This window comes from Heterodontus francisci, chromosome 32 (assembly GCF_036365525.1).
Source record: "Heterodontus francisci isolate sHetFra1 chromosome 32, sHetFra1.hap1, whole genome shotgun sequence".
NCBI lineage: Eukaryota > Metazoa > Chordata > Chondrichthyes > Heterodontiformes > Heterodontidae > Heterodontus > Heterodontus francisci.
Genome location: NC_090402.1, coordinates 15307344 through 15329205, shown reverse-complemented (window position 1 = coordinate 15329205; position 21862 = coordinate 15307344). Strand labels below are relative to the sequence as shown.

The following is a 21862-nucleotide window of genomic DNA, read 5'->3' as shown; positions in this document are numbered from 1 at the left end:
AATCACAATTGTGTCCTTCAGTTCATCTTGCCTTTAAAGCCAGAAAGAGGGAAACAGAAGGAAAGAGCAGGAGATAAGCAGAAAAACAGATGCAGAGAGATAAAATTTAGTTTACTTAATTCTGAGAACACTGCCACAGAAGAATATCCAGTTAATCATAATAAAATTTACTTTGTAAATACACTCAACACCATAGGTCTGTGACGTTACTGTCCCAAAATGAATCAATTTAAAATATACAGCTAATAGCATCATATGACATTACACCATAGTACATAACGCATTCTTGTTTCCATGGACACTGGCTAAAATAAATTTAAGTGTACAGAAGTGGGAATGGCAGTTCTGGAGTTGGCTGCAACCTGGGGATGATAAAAGAAAAAGCAGATTCAGCACATTCATCGAAACAATCCAAGCTTTATTCAGCCGTACACTGTCTCATATTATAAAATGATATAGCACTAAAGGAGCCCGTTCAGCTTGTTGATTCAATTAGACCCACTCCCCTGTTCTTTCCCCATGGCCCTGTAAATTTTTCCCCTTCAAGTATTTATCCAATTCCCTTTTGAAAGTTACCTGCTTCTCCCACCCTTTCAGGCAATGTATTCCAGATTACAGTAACTGGTTGTGTAAAAAAAATTGTTTCAATTTGTCTCTGGTTCTTCTGTCAATCAGCAAAAGTGTGATTCCCAGAATTTAACACAATATCCAGCTGAGGACGAACCAGTATTATATAAAGACTTAGTATAATTTCCTTGCCTCTATTAATGAAGCCAAGAACTTTGTTTTTTTATTTAAAAACAGCATCCTCACCTTGTCCTTTAAAGATTTGCATAGCTTCACCCAGGTGTCTCTGTTCCTGTACCTCCTTTAAAATTGTACCATGTAGTTTGTATTGCTTCTCCTCATTCTTCCCACCAAAACTACAGCACTGAGTAAAGTCCAGAATGTAAGAGAGCATTTGGCCCACAAGGCTCAGCCTCTAGTACCCTAAAATTCCTTCTTCATCTAAATTTAATTTTGAACGTCCCAATGCTTTTGCCTATACCACCTCGCATAGCAGACCATTTCCCAACATTTATCACATAGTAAAGTTTTGCACTGGTTTCTCCCTAGTTATGTAAATTTCCCACATTCTGGATACTTGCTTTAAATACAAATTTTCATTCATTTTAATTTATGTTCTCTAGACTGACTTTCCCGGTTGAATTTGAAGTGATATTCAGGGACTTGCAAAATTACATGAGATAATCACCTAGGAACACTTAACAATTCCATCTGAAATTTTTCACTCAAGCTACTTTAACTGAGTGAATCAATTTATTTTAAATACAGGGTGTTTAATAAAGTCCTTGTGCAACTTTAATCTTTAATAACTTTGGGTATGCAAATGATAGAAACAAACTGTAAACAGCATATGAAAGGATAATTCAAAGTTTTAAACACAATACAGTTCAAACTTCTCGGCTTTAACATAACCAGCATCTTTTGTGATCGACTGTATAATCTGATTTTCCAACTCATTGAAAACATTCTCCAGTTGCTGCTAAGTGATCTCAAACATTAATGCACCACTAACATTAAAAAAAAACTTTATTCTTTCATATGCCATTTACAGTTTGATCCACATGTACATCCAAAGTTAAAATTTAAAATTTTACAAAGTCTTTATAAATACCCTGTATTTTAACACCTCCATTAAAACAGTAGAGTGAGGAGTCAGATGGCCATGTTAAGTGTTCATACACTTAATATCCCAGAACATAATTTTAAGGCCCCTCTTCATCTTTATGCATTGAATTTATCTTGAATTGATTATACTGTATTCACCCAGAAGCTGGAACTCTCAGCCTGAAAGGGTGGGCAGAAATTCTCACCACATTTAAAAAGTACTTGGATGTCTACTTGAAGAGCTGTGACCTGCAGGGCTAAGGACCTAGTGCAAGAAGATGAGATTTAGCTGGACAGCTCTTTGTCGACTGGCACAGACACAATGGGTCAAAGGGCGGCCTCCTGCGCCGTACATTTCCTATGATTTCTATGAAATTAGCCAGCCTCAAATGAGACTAGAATTTTTTTTAAATCTTTCCATCAATTAAAAGGCCAGACAAATATTTAGAAATGAAAGAAAATGATTATCAGCACTGGTAGATAGAGTAGCAAACACTGTAGTGAATGCTATGGGTTCAGTTATCTTAGAACCAGGGAAAGATTGCCTCTGGATTCATCCAGTCAGAGTGAAACTATCACCTTCCAGTTCCTACTCTGGGAAGCTTTTGTACGACCTGAGCCTTAAAATACTGATGGTGCAATCTCAGCTCCTGGACTTCCCTTCCTGTGGTAGCACAGAAAGCAACAAACATGGCCACTGCTAGCCTGACTGACTGACTGAAACCATCCAATTTCCTCACTGTTTGTCATGAGGTGATATGGTAACTCCCCATCAAGGTGAAAATGGGATTAGAATAGATAGGTGCTTGATGGTCAGTACAGACACGATGGGCCGAAGGGCCTGTTTCTGTGCTGCATAACTCTATGAAAGCAGGAGTGCACTTTAACATTCACCAAAAAAAAAGTTTTTCTCTCTCAGCTAGGGCAGTAGATGGCGCACTGCACAGCAGCATAAGTTTCCTCCAGTTGATCAAAAATCATCTTGACCATTAGACCTTCCATCAGCTGGTAACAAAGGTTAACTGTGGTGAGATTGACAGTTCAAATAATACTGTCACTGTTGGAAGAAATATCCAGCAGGAAACAGCAGAGGGTTGCAATAAAACATCCAAGTTAAAAGTAACCAAACACATTTTGTAGATGCAACTCTCTCACGTATACACATGCAGGCAGTGAGGTACTAACTGAAATCCTCACCAGTTCTCCTCACTCCAGTGACCATCCCGGGATTCCATGAGGTGGAAGGTGTAGACATGTCGTGACTTATCTGACATATTAGCAGCACTTTTGTGCACAACCTCTCCGTGAATAAGGACGAGCCCACCTGGGTACAGCAAATCATCCAACAACAGGTGGGTGTCTTAGTTACACTTGGACAATCCCTTATTCAAATTAACATTCAGGTTAAGCACAAATTATATTCTTTAGTTTCTGAATTTATATTGCCGCATTGTTAAAACTAACTAAGAATAATCCTACTGCCTCCAGTGGCAGAGACCCAGAAGGGTTTTCTCCCCCGCCACTGGCAGAATTGACCGCCATACACTATAAATTTGTTCTTGCTGCCGCCTGGCTGAGCCCTCAATCCACCTACACAGATCAGAAATGCAGGCTTCCATATTGCAGGCTTTTATGTACCTACCCAACACTGGGGCAGATCAGCAACTTAAAGTCCCAAATGCTATTTGGAAGCTACCCCTCAGTTGCAAAGCCTGGGTACCCGACCCAAACCCAACTACACCAGATTATATGTGTCGGGTTTGGGTGGGGTCGGGTCTATATTCTGTATCCAGTATTCAGGCTTGGGCTGGACTGGACTGTACTTGCTCCGTGTTCTATAAATAAATGCATTATTACATTTTAATGATAGTCGGGTTGGGCATGAAAATGATTAAAAGGACTCTGGCTCCAGTTGGGTTCAGTTCTGGCTGTGGTCGGGTCAGGTCCAGGTCGGGTTTTAATTTTATACTTAAGCAGGCCATTACTCAGTTGTAACTGAGGCAAATTCGAAGCACCAGCAATGCTCACACACTAAAACTGCCAGGTAATTTTAGCATGTAAAATACAAATGGCAACTCAATGTTAAGTAAGGCGCCACAATTCATTACTCACATCAGGCAGACTGAAGGTTCAGCCACTGTTGGAATCCGCAGCTCATGGGGGCATAAATCATTCACCACCTTCCTTACTTTTAACTGGCAGCTGACAAAATACTCACCTGGCCTGCTTTGAGGGCTACACTGAAACAGCTTTTAATCAACCTCTCAGGTAGGGCATTGGACTGAGGTGACAATTTACTTTTTGCTTCCTTCCTAGTTGGCCTAGTCTTGCTGCTTTCCCTCCTCCCCTCCCTGCATCTGTACACCCACAGTGCAGGGAATTAGGGTATCAGACCATTTCCTACTGTAGGATGGAGCATCACATTACAGCTTGGTTAAAATCAAATCTATTTCTATTGCACAAGAATTTTTAACTGCTGTTTGAGATCACATTATACAATTCCTTTTATTTTCCTGTAAATACCAGCGACCTTGACCATAGACCAAATAATACCAAGAACAACAGAAGCTCAGTGGGGAGTTCAATGCAATAATTTAATCGTGCATGGTTCTTCTGATGATCATAAGTATTTTTGACATCAAAGGCACTCAGCTGCATTCCTCATAATGAGCTATTATCCCCAGATATTCTGTAGTGACAGTTTGCATCAATAACACTGACCTGCACACCACAATACATTGAGGTATCATATAATAAAAAGCAGTGCAGTCAACCTCCATTACCATCACAGTCTAATACAAATTGCATCTACCTTTCTTAACTGGAACAGGGATGAATTCATCCTGTGGATAGTCACGCTCCTTTCCAATAAATTTGATCAGAGGATACTCCCCTTTTGGGGCACGCAACATCCTCCGTGTAATACCAGCTGTTGGTCAGAAAAAAATTTACTCAACAGTGGGCATGAACAGAGTTTATGCAGTGTCTTAGATTTTTCAATCAGTAATAACACATTTTTGTATCATATTTTATATGTGAATTTTCCAGTTACTTCAGATTTTTCTCTACTTCCTTTATGCTGTCCTATGCCCCACACTTTACATAGCCGAGGCCTCTGGAGTGAAGAACCAGAGAATAACTCGAGGTGTCAGTCTTCCCAATCTCGACACTCTGCCCATAGAATGACCTCCAGCACTTTGCCACAGCAGCACAGCTGAGATTGAAGACTTCATAACTAATAGATAATATCAAGGTGTAATGATTTGAATAAGACAGCTCCCTTAAAATAGCATTATGCACCATTAAGTATACGGAAGACCTGAAGCTCAAGGAAGTTAGCATTCCTACTTGTGTGGGAGCCGGGGATGAACCAAAGGCAGCCATTCTCCTTCGTTGCATCCTCCAGTGCAATCCAAAAACCTACGATGCATCCAAGAGGTTCTGTATATAGGAAGGAGGCATCCTGATGAGGGGTCACTAGAAACAATGAGAACAAGATTGATTAATTAATCAGGGATGAATTTGCTCCTGGATCAAAATCAAGTCATTGATTTACATCCCCAAGAAGCTGTTGAGACTAGGTCAATTGAAAATTTCAAAAACCGTAATTGATAGATTTTTGTTAACCAAGGATATTAAGGGTTATGAAACCAACGCGGATAGATGGAGTTAAGATACAGATCGGCCATGATCTAATTGAATGGCAGAGCAGGTACAAGGGGCTGAATGAACCACTCTTGTTCTTATGTTCCACAGCCCTGTTTCCATGTTTAGACCTTTTCTACTAAAACCTATTCAAATGTTGGTTTACTGTTTTTATTTTTGAAAGTACCCTTGTGCACCGATCAACACTAAACAATCTTCATCTTCTGCCAAGATAAATCCATAATTATCAAGCTGAAAATATTGCATGCTTCAGTTAACGCTGCCCAAACAGAAATCAGGTCTGACCAAATCTAATTTCCCTTTTTGTATATTTTGATGATTCTTTTTGTGTTCAAGAGGAGAAAGGTTAGCACTGAGAAATTGAACTTTTTTTTTTACTTTTGACTGTCTCAGGGTCAAAATTCAGCATTCCCCAGTCAGGCAATGGGAAACCTTGTGTCAAATTCTCTCTACTCTGCCTAACAACGTGCCTCAATCTTAATAAAGTACCCCCCTACTGCATCATTTGTAAACAATGTGAAAAGTCCACATCAGCAATCCATATGTTTTCCCTCCTGGTGAGAATGACAATTTTTGCTGAATTGTGGCTGTTTTTGTGCTATGGTCCTACACTAACTAAATGGAGAATCTCCAAACCTATTTCACTGAAAACCCATACAGCAAAATTATCTCCATGATTGAGATTGTCCAAGGAATTCATAAGCAATAGCTAACTGTTTTTGATTAAAAATTTTATTGTTGATTGGTAATTTAATTCTACATTCATTGTAATGGGGACTATTATAGGCAAAGGGTTCTCGAATATTTCCTGTTATGTTATTTCAGAACTTAACCACTGCAAAGCATCTCCCCCAATGGCATATTTGGGATCTAGAATCCTCCATGTGATGGTGGGGGCAGGGAACAGGGAAAACACACACACCCTACCCTTTCCTCTGAGTGCTGGCAAAACCATCACTCACGACGTACCAATGCTACTCCACAACCTTCTCATTGTTTAAAACAAAAATGGCAGAGGGTGAAAAGTAACAGCTCGTTGAGATTACTATTGAAGAAAGACAAAATCATGATAAAGGAATCAGTCACGATTCTTTCGTTGAATGACATTGAGAATAATATTCCCTTTATCATCATCCAGTTACATTTACAGAGCAAACAAAGGACAACCGGATAGCGGGGCTGTTTTGTAAGAGGGAGGGAAGTTTGGTCATACCTTCACCACCAATCCCTGGTTGCTGAAGAAAAAAAAAACAGTAACATGTTATTAGCACTTTATACAACCTTACACTGCAGAAAACTGCTCAATAAAAACATCCTCAAAATATCAGACAAATTATTCAAGATAATTGGTATATATAGTTAACATGGGATTGAACTGAAGAAGTTCAGTAACATGGCTTATAACTCTTAGCATTTTCATGACAGATACAGAGTCATGTTACGACCGAGGAGGGAGTAGTGCACTGTCTTTCTCTAGTTCCACTTCTCCACAGGTCACAACATATATTTAAATGTTTACCCAGTTACCAATGCGGCCAATTATTTTAGTTTCAGAATAAAATCCATAATCATGTTTCTTTAATAAACAACAAAGTATTTGTTTATTATAAGACAAGCCTTAGTCAATAAAGATGCAAAGCTTTAACATACAGTTTGAAAAATGACAGTAAATATATACATTCCATTCTAAATAGCCAACACACACTGGTTAAAGGAAAAATAAAGATGCTTTGGCCAAAGTACTTGTTAATTCTTGAAGAAAAAGGATAAGATATGTTATGTTCCAGATGGCATACAGTCTGGCATCTGAGTACACGTAAATGGGTCACTGCCACTGTGATCTTTTCAGAAGCAGTTCGTTCAGGTGATGTCGAGAGGAAGAATTCCAAAAGCTTCTCAAGAGAAATGTGGGCTTCTCAGAGATGCAGAAAAGATGAGCTTTATTTCTTTCAGCAGGCTACAAACCCAACTGATTCAAAATAGTATTCAAAAATGAAACCCACTCTTGAGCACCATAAATCTTGACCTGTCACTTCTCTTGTAAACAAATCCCATAGTCAGAAGTTACCTATTGTTTACTTTGCTAAAGACATGTGACATCCAGTAAATGTTTTTAAACAGAGTCCTTCCAGAGACTCCTTAAAAGAAAGTCCAGCATCTATGGAATCACTTCAGTCCTCCAATGAATCCATCTGCACAACTCTAAAATAAGAATCCTCAAAAAAATTTTTTAAATGGAAGCACTTTCATAACAGTCATAACATGCATATCATCAAATAGGCCAGTGAATTTGTTAGTGTAACCCATATTTGACCAGGAGATGAAGCCAGCATGTCCAAGAATGTTACAAAAAGATCAATAGTTGCATCAGCATTAAATGCTAGAGGGGTTAGCTAGAAATGTTCAGGCTCCAAACCATTTACTGCTCTGCACCTGACCTGGTATTGCAAAATTAAGAGACTAACTGACATCAATAAAACATTTTTAAAAATGAGAGGTAATTTACTCAAAAGCAATTGCTCTGTAGCCTATAAACATAATATAGAGGAGAAAGACCGTTCGCTTTCCCCTTGCTCATCCACTCAGAACAAACCTATAGTTCCCCCAACTATTTCTTAAATAGTTCAATATTTTTTCCTCCAATTTCTCACTAGGAAGTCCATTTCACTAGTTGAGCAAACAATGTGAAGAACTTCTTGAAGGAGATACGTGGATATTTATTATTGTCTCACTACCGTCATCTTGTATGCTTCATTAGTAAGAGCAGACATTTTACATAAAGCTCCTTGTCATGTAACATCTTGACAAAGTAGTCACTCCATGACTGGAGGAGTAGGGCTCGCAGTCCCACCACCATTCCCCATTCATGGTCACATCATGGTTGATTTTTTTTCTCTCAGAATTTTCTGCCCAATTCTCCTGAAACTGTTGAATTCTTGCTGCGGAAATGTTGAACCAGCATCAGGTGCCCTCCAGCACGTCAGCCAACTGGCCATTCATCACGTGAGTCTTGAAAGAGAGTGTCGGCAGGATATTTGATTGGAAGTTCTGCAGCCTCTAACCTGCAGCTCCAAACCAAACACTGCAAAACAACACACACATTCCTCTTTTACTACATTCAAGGAAGGCATGATAATACTGCATACCTTTTAATTTAGAAGCTGCACTGAAAACAAAAAATATGCATAGTACAATGAAAATAATAGATTGAAAGGTGCATCTATCATCAAAGTTTTGCTTCAGGATTTGGTTCATCTTTCAGCTTCCAGACCCACCAAGACTTTGATTATGAAAGTAGAGAAACAAACAATCTCCTCACATACCTTGAAGATGTACATGCTCTGAACAATGACCGGCTCCTTTAGATCCAATTTCTGGGCCACTTCCTGTCACACAGGAATACAGATTAATTTCACAATGAATATATATTTCCTTGCCTTTCTTTAGGTCTGCCAGATCCACATCATTCCCCGAGCAATGTGGACAGCCAAGCCACCTCCTCTCAAGCCTCTGCTAAAACTGCTCTCAAGTAGCTCACAGGAGGCGAGAGCAACAGGGAGTCTTTGTTTTACCTTTTTTCCTGTGGAGGAGCACATGGGCTTAAAACCAACACAACCGAGACACAAGGAAGACATTCAAGGCATGAGGCTGTTCACCAGTATCAGAGGACTGAGTTATGAATAAAGGCTAGAAAAATCTTAAGTCTTTTAAAACAAAGTAATGAAGAGGGTACCATGCACTGGTCTACAAAATAGCAAAGGGCATAGAAAAGGCAAATCTGGATAATAAATAAAATTGACAATAGGACTAGGGGCACAGGTACAAACTGGCAAAAACCAGGAAGCTTTAATGCAATGACAAATTCACAGAATGATGTACAGATGTGTAGTGGAAACAAAAACTGTAGAATCATTTCGGCATGATGGGGATTACTAGAAGTACATTTTTAAAAATCATCTAGAATGGACCAAATAGCCTTCCTCATCCATACCTACTTTGTGGATGCCTGTCCTGACGGCACAGCTTAAATCAAGGATGGACCACATAGACAACCCAAACTTAGGTCCTAACGATAACTGCAACACCTTCAGAAACAGCATTTAAGAATGTAGGAAACATATCAGTGTATCAAAAACATGGAGGGTTATAAGGCTGAAGAAGGTTAGCGATAGGGAGAGGGAGGGGCAAGGCCTTAGGAGGAATCCAAACACAAGAATGATAATTTTAAAATTGAGGTTTTGCTGGACCAGGAGCCAATGTAGATCAGTGAGCACAGGGGTGACTTGAGAATCAAGACACAGGCTGCAGGATGGGCTAAAGTTTATGAAGGATGGAAAGTGGGCAGCCATCCATCAGTGCATTGGCATCTGGAGTTAACAAAAGCCTGGATGAGGGTTGCAACAGCAGTTGAATGGAGGCAGCGGCAGATGCAGGTGATATTATGGAGATGGAAATAAGCTGTCTTGTTGATGGAGAGAATATGGAGTCAGAAGCTCACCTAAGGGCCAAATAGGATTCCAAGGTTGCAAACAGACAGTAGCCAGAAGGGGAATGGAATCAGTGGCTTGGTAACAGCGCTTGTGCCAGGGACCAAAGATAATGGTTTGGCTCTGTGCAATATTTAAGTAGAGATCAATTGGATGAGGTACTTGACACAAAACTATTTGTGGGGGCAGTGGTGGGGAAGGTGTTGTTGAAACTAGATTGAACAAAAGGTTTTATTTATTTCTGCCTGGTGCCCAGCCAATTTAAAATGGCAGAAACCATTTCAGTCTGATGGAAAATGATAAAGTTTCTCAGGCATCACTGCTACACATGTTGAACTGGTTCCCATACTCCAGTAGTTGCAGACACTCTATTACACTGATAAACTCAAGAAAGACTCACCTGCACTTTGAGTGAATGTGTGAGATTTTTGAATGTAGGTTCCAATGCATGAAGAGCTGTGGAGAAGAGTCACATTAATAAGAGTGAGTGTCTGTGTGAGTGAGACATTAGCATTAGTGCCCAGTGGGACTCACTTGGAGCACAGTCTGAGCCTTATTGTCCCATCAATCACTTTCTTTTCATTATAGCAGAGACCAGGCAACATAAGATGCTATATGAAGCTTTTTTTTTAATCTTCCTAGAAAGCAGAGAGTCTTATCTGAATTATAAAAAGGTGTTTATCGGGAGAAATATTTAAACTTTCCTATCTGATATTTCTAACTGGCTTAATAGACATATATTGAAAATAAAGAGCTCATACAACAAAGATTCTATTGCACTGTGCAGTGATATTTGATCTCAGTTTTGTGGCAGTGGGGATACTTCAATGGGTCTCAGTTTTTAGGACTATAAAGACTGGAAAAACAGCCAATCATTCCCCTCCTGATCACTTAGAGATAGACAGAAAGCCCAGTGGACCAGTTGAAAACCAGCCTGACTGAGCAGACAGTAAGATTTTGCAATCCATTGAATGCCCCCATTTGGTTTATAAGCATTTTGCTGATACTTACAATCTAATAATTTCACTAAAGCTTTCAGTGAATGCTGCTGGTTCCCTTAGCAACACGTTTCCAGGATGTGCTCGTGCTTCTTCGCACAGAATTTTTAAAAAAATGTTGTGTTATTCTATACATTCACAAGTAGTGTAAAACAGTGACCTTACCATGTCCAATTTTATTTAAGGATTTCTCCTTTGGTACAAGAAAGTCACCTGATGAAAAGTGAAATGAGAATGAGTAGTGTCTTGATTCGCTCTGGCTGAGTAAGACATCTTTCTAATTCTTTTAGATTTTAGACTTTGCCAACTGAGCAACTGCGAAGACACTTCCTGATGAGTAGCTAGGCCATATACAAGGTCCCAGGATTCATCCTCACCTGTGTTGTTAGCCTGGTCAGTAGTAGGGGCTCCACAAATGGCCTTCATGCCCCTGGGTTACGGAGGGAGAGGACAAAAATCAGTCAATTTCCCACTCATGACCACTTTGCAGTGACTCCTATTTGACAGTGAATATATATGGATATTAAGTGAAAAGATGACTGTGATCCACTGTAAACCCTTGTCATTAAACACCACACCACCATTCACTGTCAAAGTCCAGACATGAAGAATGACCATGTGAGCAAGGTACTGGAGGACATCCAGTGCCTGCAGAACAATACTGCATTAGGACTCAGTGGCTTCAGGAAAAGGAAAAAAAATTACAGAGACATAAAGAATAGATGTTTGTGCTGACATGTTGGAGGTCCAACACACTGCGCAACAGAATATACTCATTAGAATTGGCAGCTATGATTCCTTACTTGCTGGGTTCCTTATTTTAGCATTGGTATCTCAGAGAGCTACCAAGTAAAGACAATGGGAGAGGGAGCCATTCCTCATCCTGTCCTCTGTCACTTTCAAGCTAGCAATTACAGAATGGCAATGTGGGGCAAGGAGGGAGTCTACCAACTACTCACCCGCAGAGTTAAGAATGGGAAGACAATACATCTAAGAAAAAAGGCAGTTTCACCTTGAAATACTAACACACAGTATATATAAGAAAGCATGAACTTGCATTTATATAGTGCCTTTCACATCCTTAGGATGTCCCAAACCACTTAACAGCCAGTGAAGTGTAGTCCCAGTTGTGAGCAAACAATATATTCACAGAATGATACAACAAAGGAGGTGGTCATTCGGCCCATCATCACTGTGAAGTCTCTTTAATAGAGCCCTCTAATGGATCCCACTCCCCAGCTCTGTCCCCATTGCCATGTAATATTTTTCGAGTATCTATTCAATTATCTTTTGACTGTTACTGTTAAATCTACTTCCACCATCTTTTCAGACAGTGCATTCCAAATCAAAACAACTCACTATGCAAAAATATGATGTTGCCTCTGGTTCTTTTGCCATTCAGCTTAAATCTGTGCCCTTGGATATCAAACCTTCTGCCACAAAACAGTTTTCTCTTTATTTACTCTTATCAAAACCATTCATGATTTTGAACAGCTCTATCAAATCTCCTCTTAACCTTGTGGCAGCTGGTTTGCTCATGGCAAGGTCCCACAAACAGAAATTAGATAAATGATCAGATAATCTAATTCAGCGATGCTGGTGGATGGATAAATAAATATTGACCAGAATGCTGGGAGAACTCGCCTGCAGATTATTGGTTTGATGTCCATTAATAGGATCTCAGGACACAAACTTCCTGTGTCTTGGCCAATGTTTTTCCCCTCGGCCAATAGCACTTAAAAACAGATCAACAGGCCATGTGCTTCATTGCTATTTGTGGAATGCTGCTGGTGCAAAATGGCAAACATGTTTGCCAAAATAATAATTGGCACTGCACTTCAAAAAGCAATTCATTGTGTGAAGTGCTTTGATGTGATAATAAATGTACCATATAAATGCAAGTATTTTTCTTATTAATTTAATCGGAACACAGGTCACATTTGCCTTTACCTTTGTTATCAAACACTCCTTTTTCAAAAAAGAATCGAATTTTATCTCCACTTGTCAGGAAGTAATCTTTGCTTCCCTAAAAAAAAAAATTGTAACAATTAACAGCAAGTGCTCTACAAAAAAGAGCTTGTCATGAAGCAGAGATCCATTATCCAACCTCCAACACACTCACTCAGCTGCATCTTTTGAGGCCAATAGGACTGCATTAATCAAAGAATAAAAATATGATCCCTTTCAATCCTCAGTGGCCATTAAGAGTTGGACCACAGATCACATGTATTAATGAAAAGTAACAAAGCAGATATTAGGAAGAAGTTCTTTACTTAAAGACTGATAAACAATTGAAATAATCTTCCAGGGTAGAACAGTTGTGCGAAAAACCTTTAGGACTTTCAAAGTGCAACTGGATGCTTCAATGGGAGAGTTAGGGCACTCGAGACAGGGGCTTCAATTGTCTGCATGGCATGTTCTCATCCTCCAATTTATGTTCTTAAAAACAGCAAAACCATTAGGTTTTTCAGCTTGATTAAGAGAACTTTTCTTAGATCAACACTTTTTTGGTCATTTATTTCTCTTCATTTCCACTCCTGTAATGCATACATTCCCCCACAAAAAGAGGTGACGCGGAGTCATGTTGCAGATTCTATCAGTCTTGCTCGCTTAACTGAAAAAGGGACAAGTCAGCAGATTTCTCAACCGGGAGGGCAAAAGCTGACAACATAAAGTGTGGAGTAATCACAAAAAGATAAGATTCCCCAGGAATGGATTGAAACAAAAGTAGAAAAGAAAGATGCCATTTTCAACTTTACTCCTAAGTTGTATGGGTTAATCTAAAGCAACTCAACATTCCTTTTGTATCTGAAAATTTTAAGTAATTCAAGTAACACATCCATAATTAGACACACTGACAACACAGAAAGCAATCGAGGCAGGCGCACACACACACACACAAACACATACAGCAATACCCAATTCTTTCACACATATCCAAACACCAACCTGTGTCTTAAGCTGTTCCACTTCCTGCGTTGAGAATTCAGTGCGAAGGTGTTGGGAAACCTCCATCTTATCAATAATATCTGATATTCGCTCTCTCAAGGAGTCACATTCCTGCGCTGTGAAAAACTCTTCAATTGTAACAAAGCCATCTTTCCTAAACTGAAGATGGGAAGAAAAAAAGTTTTGACAAACAAATTAGATCAGAACTTGCTCATTAACTTCTTTATTCATGGTCAGCTTAGCTTAATAATAACCTTCTCACTTTTGAGTCAGGTGGTCACAGGAGTTCAGCACATAATTTTGCCTAAAGCTCAATGTAGTACTGAGGGTGTACTGTACCATCAGAGGTGTCATCTTCCGGATGAGATATTAAACTGAAAATTGCACCTGCTGTGTTTGGGCAGATTTAAAAGATGCTGTGACATTATTCAAAGAAAAGCAGGGACGTTCTCAATATTTATGTCTCAACAAACAGAAATCAAAAACAGATCATCTGGTTATTTATATCATTTGCTTTTTGTGGAACCTTGCAGTGGCAAATTGGCTGCTGCATTTGTCTGCATAACAGCAGTGACTATACTTCAAAATGAATTAATTGGTTGTGAAGTGATTTGGGACATTCTAGAGGTGCAAAAGGTGTTTTATATGAGGAAGTTTTTCCATCCTTTATTTAATCTTCCACAAAGTAGTACAGACAAAACATGCAAAATGAGGCTGCATATTTCTATAGGCCTGTTAATGTGACAGCTGTAGCTCAGCTGGGAGCACCCTCGCCTCTGAATCAGAATGTTGTGGGTTCAAGTTCCACACCAGAGACTTGACCACAAAATCGGCTGATACACCAATGCAGTACTGAGGGAGTGTTGCACTGCCAGAGGTGCCATCCTTTACATGAAACATTAAACCAAGGGCCCTCTCTGCCCTAGTAGGTGTACGTAAAAGATCCCATGGCACTATTTCAAATAAGAGCAGGGGAGTTAGCCCCAGTCCTAGCAATATTTATCCCTCAAACAACATCACAAAAACAGGTTATCTGGTCAATATCACAATGCTATTTGTAAGAGCTTGCTGTGTGCAAACTGGCTGTCACATTTCCTACATTGCAACAGTGGCGATGCTTCCAAAGCAATTTGGGATGTTCTGAGGTCATGAGTGGTGCTATATAAATACAAGCTTTTCATTAAGACGAACGTTTGCAAATTTCAGTGCAGTTGCTGTTAGGGGCACTACAATTTGCCTCTGCAATCCCCTGGGTTGGGGGGGGGGGGGGTGTAAATTAGCTAGGGTTTTTGCTCCAACGTTATTTAATAATCCCTGTTAGATGGCAAGTGAAGACAGGGTGGGCATCAAGATGCCCACTGTGATGAATAGCCCACTAAGACCCACTGGAATTATATGCCAGTGTATTTTAGCACCTTCAGGAGTGGAGAGGGAAAATACACTTCAAAAACATATTTTCATGTCCTGCGCCATGTCTCAGTGATTAAAACACTGAACTCCAGTTTAGAAAATAAGCTGTGAACCTTCTCCCAGAACAATGCCACTCCCACCCTGAAGTCAACATTTAAATACTGTTCAATGGTAACAGTGGGTGGTTTGCCTTCCAGTTTTTCCAACATGTGGGCTCCGCTGTGCACCATCTCCGATCAGCTGACAGTCGGGGGCAGCCATATTTAACTGACAACCAAAAACAGCAACGTAATTCCCAACATATATTCCCTGGTCTGACGACTTCCAAACTTTGCTTTCATTATCCAGCATGCCATCTTATGATGCACCATTATTAAATAAATGTAAATGACTCTCCCATTCGATGCAAAGGTGTGGACAAATGCCACTAATGATGTTCTCTCTACTTCCATCAATAATTTACACTACAATTGAGGTTTCTATATGATGCAGGCAGATATAATGTGGTGTAACATGGATTCAATGTAACGCTGTGGTTTAAATCTGTAATATAGATTCATTTTGATCTGATGTGGTTTAAATCTTCTAGAACCTCCTCTACCCACATATTGGGCTGAATTTTTCCCCAGATGGCAAGGATCCCAGCGATGGATGATCAGAACGGGGAGGGGTTGGCAGTGCGACCCCACTTCAGCCCTGTTTCTAACCCTGAGCCAAATTTAACAGCATGCAGTCAATTAACTGCCCACTATGCCTTTAAGAATGGGGATCCTGCCCCCAGCCGTGGGGGGGCGGCAGATTGCCCACAAAACAGGGTCCTCCCTGGCCCACAGGGAGGATGCCTAGTTTTATAGGGCTGCCCCGCCACTAATGAAATGCCAGTGGGACGTGGCCTCTTAAGGGTCTTCCCTGGCCAGGACAAAATTGGACGGAGACGGACACTGCGCCCTCTCCCCTCCCAACCCCCCAAGGTTAATAAAATTCAACCCATTGTATCCAATATTGACATGTTACTCCCCGCGACAAAGAACCCAAAGACATTTGCTTGTAACAATGTAACACAATCTTCCCACAAACTTTCTAGAGTAGCCGAATCATCTTTTGAACGTGTGAATGCCACTCACCGCCGCGCCGAGTTCCTTAGTGACCATGATATTTTAAAATACAAAGTAATTCATGACAACGCGACTGCATCGGACAACGTCATCAGGATGCGCCGCGGTGCGCACATGCGCAGACGGCCTCATGCCCACTGCGCATGCGCTGCGGCCCGACTTACCAGGACAGATATGCGCATGCGCAGACGACCTGCCGATAAGTTTGTCTGCGCATGCGCAGATGACGTCATCGAGTTATTCGTCTTTCTCGCGGACGCGCCTGTTTGGCTTCTGCGCATGCGCCAAAGCTTCGGCGCGACTTTTTGAAAGTGCAAGGAGGGGAGGTTTCGTCGGGCATTTTATCTGAATTATTTATTCGTTTTGGAGACTTGCTTCATTTTTATTTGACGCAGGAGATTGTTCCAAGGTAAGTTGCTCTGAAAACATTTCCATTGTCTGGGCCACCGCATGTTCTCCAGTCCCTGTTGTGAGTTGCTCTGAAAACATTTCTATTGTCTGGGCCACCGCATGTAGCAGGATGAAGGCACAGTGACTGTGATTTCTGGCGCCAAACAGTACACACTGCAGATACATGATGGCCAGGCTACCTGCAGCTGCATCTTCTCCATTCAGACTTTGTTGCCCTGCAAACATGCTGTTGTTGTGCAGAGGCATCTGGGTCTGCCTTTGGACAGGCTCGCCCCCAATTGTCGCTGGCGTGCATCTCAGACACCAACGACGACAGGCATGGCTGCTGCCATTGTGATTACAGAGGAACAGCCAAGGCCCCTCAGTCACAATGAAAAATACCGCTTGCTTTCAGATCAATTGTACCAGCAACAACAGGCCGTTCTGCAGAGTGGAACGGCAGCATTCATGAGGAGACTGGACTGGCTGCGGCAACAGACTCTCCGCTGGCAGCAAGGACTGGCTGATGAGATGGAGCCATTTACTATGCCCAACAATTGCCCGGAAGCACCTTCGGATGGAGGTGGCCGCACGCTGGACATCAGTCACGTGTCGCAAACCCTGGATCCTGAGCGTCTCACCCCCTGGCCTAATGATCTGATGGACCATACATATGCCTACCTGTTCAAATCTCCACTTCCCCTACCTGCGGTACCCTCTCCTTGCTGCTCAGTTACACAGTCACCTGCTCCTACACCCATCAGGGCAGTGCTCATGGGCACACAGTCACCTGCTCCTACACCCATCAGGGCAGTGCACATGGACACACAGTTACCTGCTCCTACACCCATCAGGGCAGTGCTCATGGGCACACAGTTGCCTGCTCCTACACCCATCAGGGCAGTGCTCATGGACACACAGCCACCTGTTACCCCATCCGACGTTGAAACAACCATGCAGAGCCTTGTGAGACTCCGCAATTGCCAGTTGCTGCCTGTCAAGCAGAGAGGGTGTCCAAAGGGGTCAAGCACTTGGGGAACATTCAGCAAGAAGAGACTGAGCACTAAAAGAAACAAGCATGCCGTGTCCAGTGGTAGCAGAAATGTGAATGCTCTTGCTGTGAACACAACTGGTGATAGTAGGCAGCATTAAATGGGAATGGATGGAAAGACGCACGAGTAACATAACCACTGGCAGGGAACTGCTGGGCTAAATGGCCAGCTTTATGTTCATAGCCCAAAAGAAATGTGCTTCTTTTCCAGCACCCTCACATCATTCATGTTTTCCCTGAGAGCAGCATTGAACCATCACGAGATAGGGGCAGTAACATCATCCTGACTCCTACAGTTGAGGTGGGTACTAAGTGATTCATTGGCGGTGTTATCAGTACATGCCTTTACCGCAGAACACAAAGCATGCTCAACAGTAATATCATTGGAGGGAGGGAAGCTCTGACACTGATGTTCTTTCCTTATTTCCTTTCATGTAAAACGTGCCCTTGAGAAAACAATCCTTGACACTTAAGGACGGCATTCCAGCAAAGGAGGCAGTGCAGGAGATGACGCAAGGATGTGCTGATTCCTGCATCTGAGGTGGGTAATAAGTGCTTCATTGGCGACGTTATCAATTGGTGCCTTCACTGCAGAACTTAAAAAGGTGTGCGCAACAGTAATTTCAGTGGATGGAGGGAGGCAAGCTCTGACTCTGATTTGCTTTATTTCTTTTCATGTAAAACATGCCGTCGAGAAAACAATCCTTGAGACTTAAGGTCAGCATTCAAGCAACGAAGGCAACTAGATCATGCTGCGGAGCTCATCACGATGTGGAAAGGAACATTGCATTTATGGATGAATTGGGAATGCACATTGGGATGCGTTTGGGGAACATTCACCAAGAATAGACTGAGCTCAAACTCTTGTGACTTTGCCTTCTTCACATGGACAATACAGTAGTGGAATAGAGAGCCAAGCGTTTATTCACCACAAGGCTCTCCAGGAACAATCTCTTTAGCTGTGCATCGCAGAGACTCGGCCTGTCTGTCTAACGGGAATGCTGGACACAACACTCATGTATCCATGCACAGCAGTTCCTCGGATACTTAATGAACTTAATAAAACTTTTCAATAATTAAACCCAGAATTGTTGAGGTTTTGTTTTGCATGCTATTTCCCCGACTTTGCAACTGCACTTCAGATATTCAACTACGGTGGGGGGGTAGAGGGAGGGGTGGGTGAAGAGGGGGAGGGGTGGAGAGTGCGGGGAGGGGTGGGGAGAGGGAGCACGCAAAATGCAGGGACCAAACAGTTGCAATGCCTGAAGTACTGAGGAGAAGTAGAGAAAGCAACTGGGTAGGGGAGAAAGCAACTGGATTGGGCATCCGCAGCTGGAGGGAACGGCTGAATGGAGTGGGCCGGAAGCAAGAGGCCGTAGAGAGCCGCGGGGAGCGAGCGTGCGAAGACCTTGGTGTCACCGGGTCCAGGGACTGGCCAGTAAGTCTTTTGCTGTTGTGTTTATGGCGCATGCACAGAAAAAGGCACTCCTCTTCCGTTCCGCTGCTCCCCCCCCCCCCCCACTCTCTCCCCTTCCTCCCTCTCCCCCTCCCTCTTTCACCCCCTCCCCCTTTCTCTCCCTCTCCCTCTTTCTCCCCCCTCCCTCTCTCTCCCCCCTCCCTCTCCCTCTCTCTCCCCCCTCCCTCTCCCTCTTTCTCCCCCCCTCCCTCTCCCTCTTTCTCCGCTACCGCTGGTCTCCCGCGCTGCTCTCCCCGGCCCCCGCGCTGCTCTCCCCGGCCCCCGCGCTGCTCTCCCCGGCCCCCGCGCTGCTCTCCCCGGCCCCCGCGCTGCTCTCCCCGGCCCCCGCGCTGATCTCCCCGGCCCCTGCGCTGATCTCCCCGGCCCCCGCGCTGCTGTCCCCGGCCCCCGCGCTGATCTCCCCGGCCTCCGCGCTGCTGTCCCCGGCCCGCTCCACTCTCTCACTCCGGCCATTGTATTCTGCCACGTGTTTGTTAGGTTTCATCTCTGTGATTTTTTGAGCAGCGCCATCTTTAGTCCTGGCAGCTGCTACAGTCGCAGGCTGTGACGTTTTCGTGGCACATGCTGTATCTGCGCATGTGCCAGAACAGCGCCACCTACCGATCGCGTTGTCAACAATTGCGGTCAAATATTTAAGGATCGCAGCGGTTCAAAAATAAGGGTAGAGTTAACGCAATATTCCGAACTGATTGGTCACTGAAGCCGGTTACAAAATCATAGAGTCGTACAGCATATTAACAGGCCCTTCGGCCCACCGCGTCCATGCCGACCATAATGCCTATCTATACTAATCCCACCTGCCTGCATTAATTCCATATCCCTCTGTGCCTTGCTCATTCAAGTACCTGTCCAGATGCCTCTTAAATGTTGCTACTGTTCCTGCCTCCACCACCTCCTCAGGCAGCTCATTCCAGAGACCCACTATTCTTTGTGTGAAAAATTTACCCCTTTGATCCCCTCTAAACCTCCTCCCTCTCACCTTAAACCTATGCCCTCTAGTTTTAGTCACCCCTACCATGGGAAGCAGACTCTGGCTATCTACCCTATCTATGGCTGTCATAATTTTATATACCTCTATCATGTCCCCTCTCAGCCTCCTTCGCTCCAGGTAAAACAGACCCAGCCTATCCAACCTCTCTTTATAACTCGAGCCCTCCAAACCAGGCAACATCCTTATGAATTTTTTCTGCACCCTCTCTAGCTTAATCACATCTTTCCTGTAGTGCGGTGACCAGAACTGCACACGGTACTCCAAATGCAGCCTAACCAATGTTACGTACAACTGTAACATGACGTCCCAACTCTTGTACTCAGTGCCTCGGCCGATGAAGGCAAGCATGCCATACACCACCTTCACCACCCTGTCTACCTGTGTTGCCACTTTCAGTGAACTATGTACTTGCACCCCAAGGTCTCTCTGACAACGCAGCCGGCCACTGACGTCATCCAACTGCGCCAACCTGCGCACATGCGCAAACGGGCTCCTGCTCTCTGCGCATGCACTGCGTTCCGCATTGCCAGGACCGGTTGGCGCAGATGGTCCTATGAGGAGAGATTGGGGAAACTGGGCCTGTATTCTTTAGAGTTTCGAAGAATGAGACGTGATCTCATTGAAACCTATAAAATATTTAAAGGGATAGACAGGGTAGATGCAGCTGTTTCTCCTGGTTTGGGAGTCTAGAACCAGGGGACACAATTTCAAAATAAGGGGGGAGCCACTTAGGACAGAGATGAGGAGAAATTTCTTTACTCAGAGGGTTGTGAATCTTTGGAATTCTCTACCCCAGAGGGCTGTGGAAGCTCAGTCATTGAGTATGTTTAAAGCAGAGATTGACAGATTTCTAAATACCAATGACATAAAGGGATATAGGGATAATGTGGGGAAAAGGCATTGAAGTGGATGATCAGCCATGATCATATTGAATGGCAGAGCAGACTCGATGGGCTGAATGGCTTACTCCCGTTCCTATGTTTCCACCTAAATGGATTGTTTGCTGCATGTCCATCATCTTTCATAAATGGTAGGATGCCAACCACTGTCTGTGGCCAATGATCTCAGAGCTCATCACATTGGAAACTGTTGGATCAAAAAGCCCAGGAGCTGGAGCTATCCACAGATCCCAGACCACAATTTAAATACGGTCTTTCAGGAGCATAGGAACCAGAGTTGGCCATTTAACCCCTTGAACCTGCTTTTGCCCCATATCCTGTAATATCTTTGGTGAACAAAAATCTGTCAACTTCATTTAAAATTAACAACTGACCTGGGAAACAACTCCAGTTTGCAGAAGAGAGTTCAAAACTTCTACCACCCTTTACCTGTAGAAGTGTTTCCTAACTTCACTCCTGAACATCTGGCTCTATTTTTTAGGCCAGTCCTAATCACCCCAACCAATGGAAATAGTTTCTCTTTATCTCTCCTATCTGTTCCCCTTAATATCTTGAAAGCTGACAAAATCACCCCTAACCTTCTAAATTCCAGGGACTTCAACCCCAGTGTGTGTAATCTCTCTTTATAAATTAACCCTTGGAGTTCAGGTATCATTCTCATAAATCTGCACAGCACTCCCTCCAAGGCCAATATATCCTTTCTAAGGGGTGTTTCTCGGACTGAAGCCAGTACTTCAAGTGTAATCTCACTAGGGCTT

At 42.7% G+C, this 21862-nt stretch overlaps 1 protein-coding gene and 1 long non-coding RNA gene across 4 annotated transcripts; one reads left to right on the top strand and one right to left on the bottom strand.

Annotated features, from left to right (window-relative positions):
• Window positions 1–150: 150 nt before the first annotated feature.
• Window positions 151–16413, bottom strand: phyhd1 (phytanoyl-CoA dioxygenase domain containing 1). Of its 3 annotated transcripts, XM_068012312.1 has the most exons (11): window positions 16306–16413; window positions 13772–13930; window positions 12773–12848; window positions 10988–11035; window positions 10225–10280; window positions 8661–8723; window positions 6551–6572; window positions 5020–5148; window positions 4484–4600; window positions 2869–2995; window positions 151–362 (listed from the first exon to the last, which is right to left on the bottom strand). In XM_068012312.1, the coding sequence occupies exons 1-11, from the start codon at window positions 16330–16332 to the stop codon at window positions 317–319; spliced, it is 870 nt and encodes a 289-aa protein (XP_067868413.1). In that variant the 5' UTR covers window positions 16333–16413; the 3' UTR covers window positions 151–316. The 3 variants fall into 3 exon arrangements, with proteins under 3 accessions (XP_067868413.1, XP_067868415.1, XP_067868414.1); XM_068012314.1 differs by lacking the exon at window positions 2869–2995; XM_068012313.1 differs by lacking the exon at window positions 10988–11035.
• A 193-nt stretch (window positions 16414–16606) lies between these two features.
• Window positions 16607–18818, top strand: LOC137347421 (uncharacterized). Its single transcript, XR_010968958.1, has 2 exons — window positions 16607–16705; window positions 17949–18818. It is a non-coding gene; the product is annotated as an uncharacterized lncRNA (long non-coding RNA).
• Window positions 18819–21862: the final 3044 nt, after the last annotated feature.

Coding starts and splice junctions, on each gene's coding strand:
- phyhd1 (XM_068012312.1), bottom strand. CDS start 16,332: ATGGTCACTAAGGAACTCGGCGCGGCG. Junction 13,931..16,305: donor CTAAGGAACTCGGCGCGGCG/GTGAGTGGCATT, acceptor TCCCATCTTCAG/TTTAGGAAAGATGGCTTTGT. Junction 5,149..6,550: donor ACCAGGGATTGGTGGTGAAG/GTATGACCAAAC, acceptor CATTGTTTCTAG/TGACCCCTCATCAGGATGCC.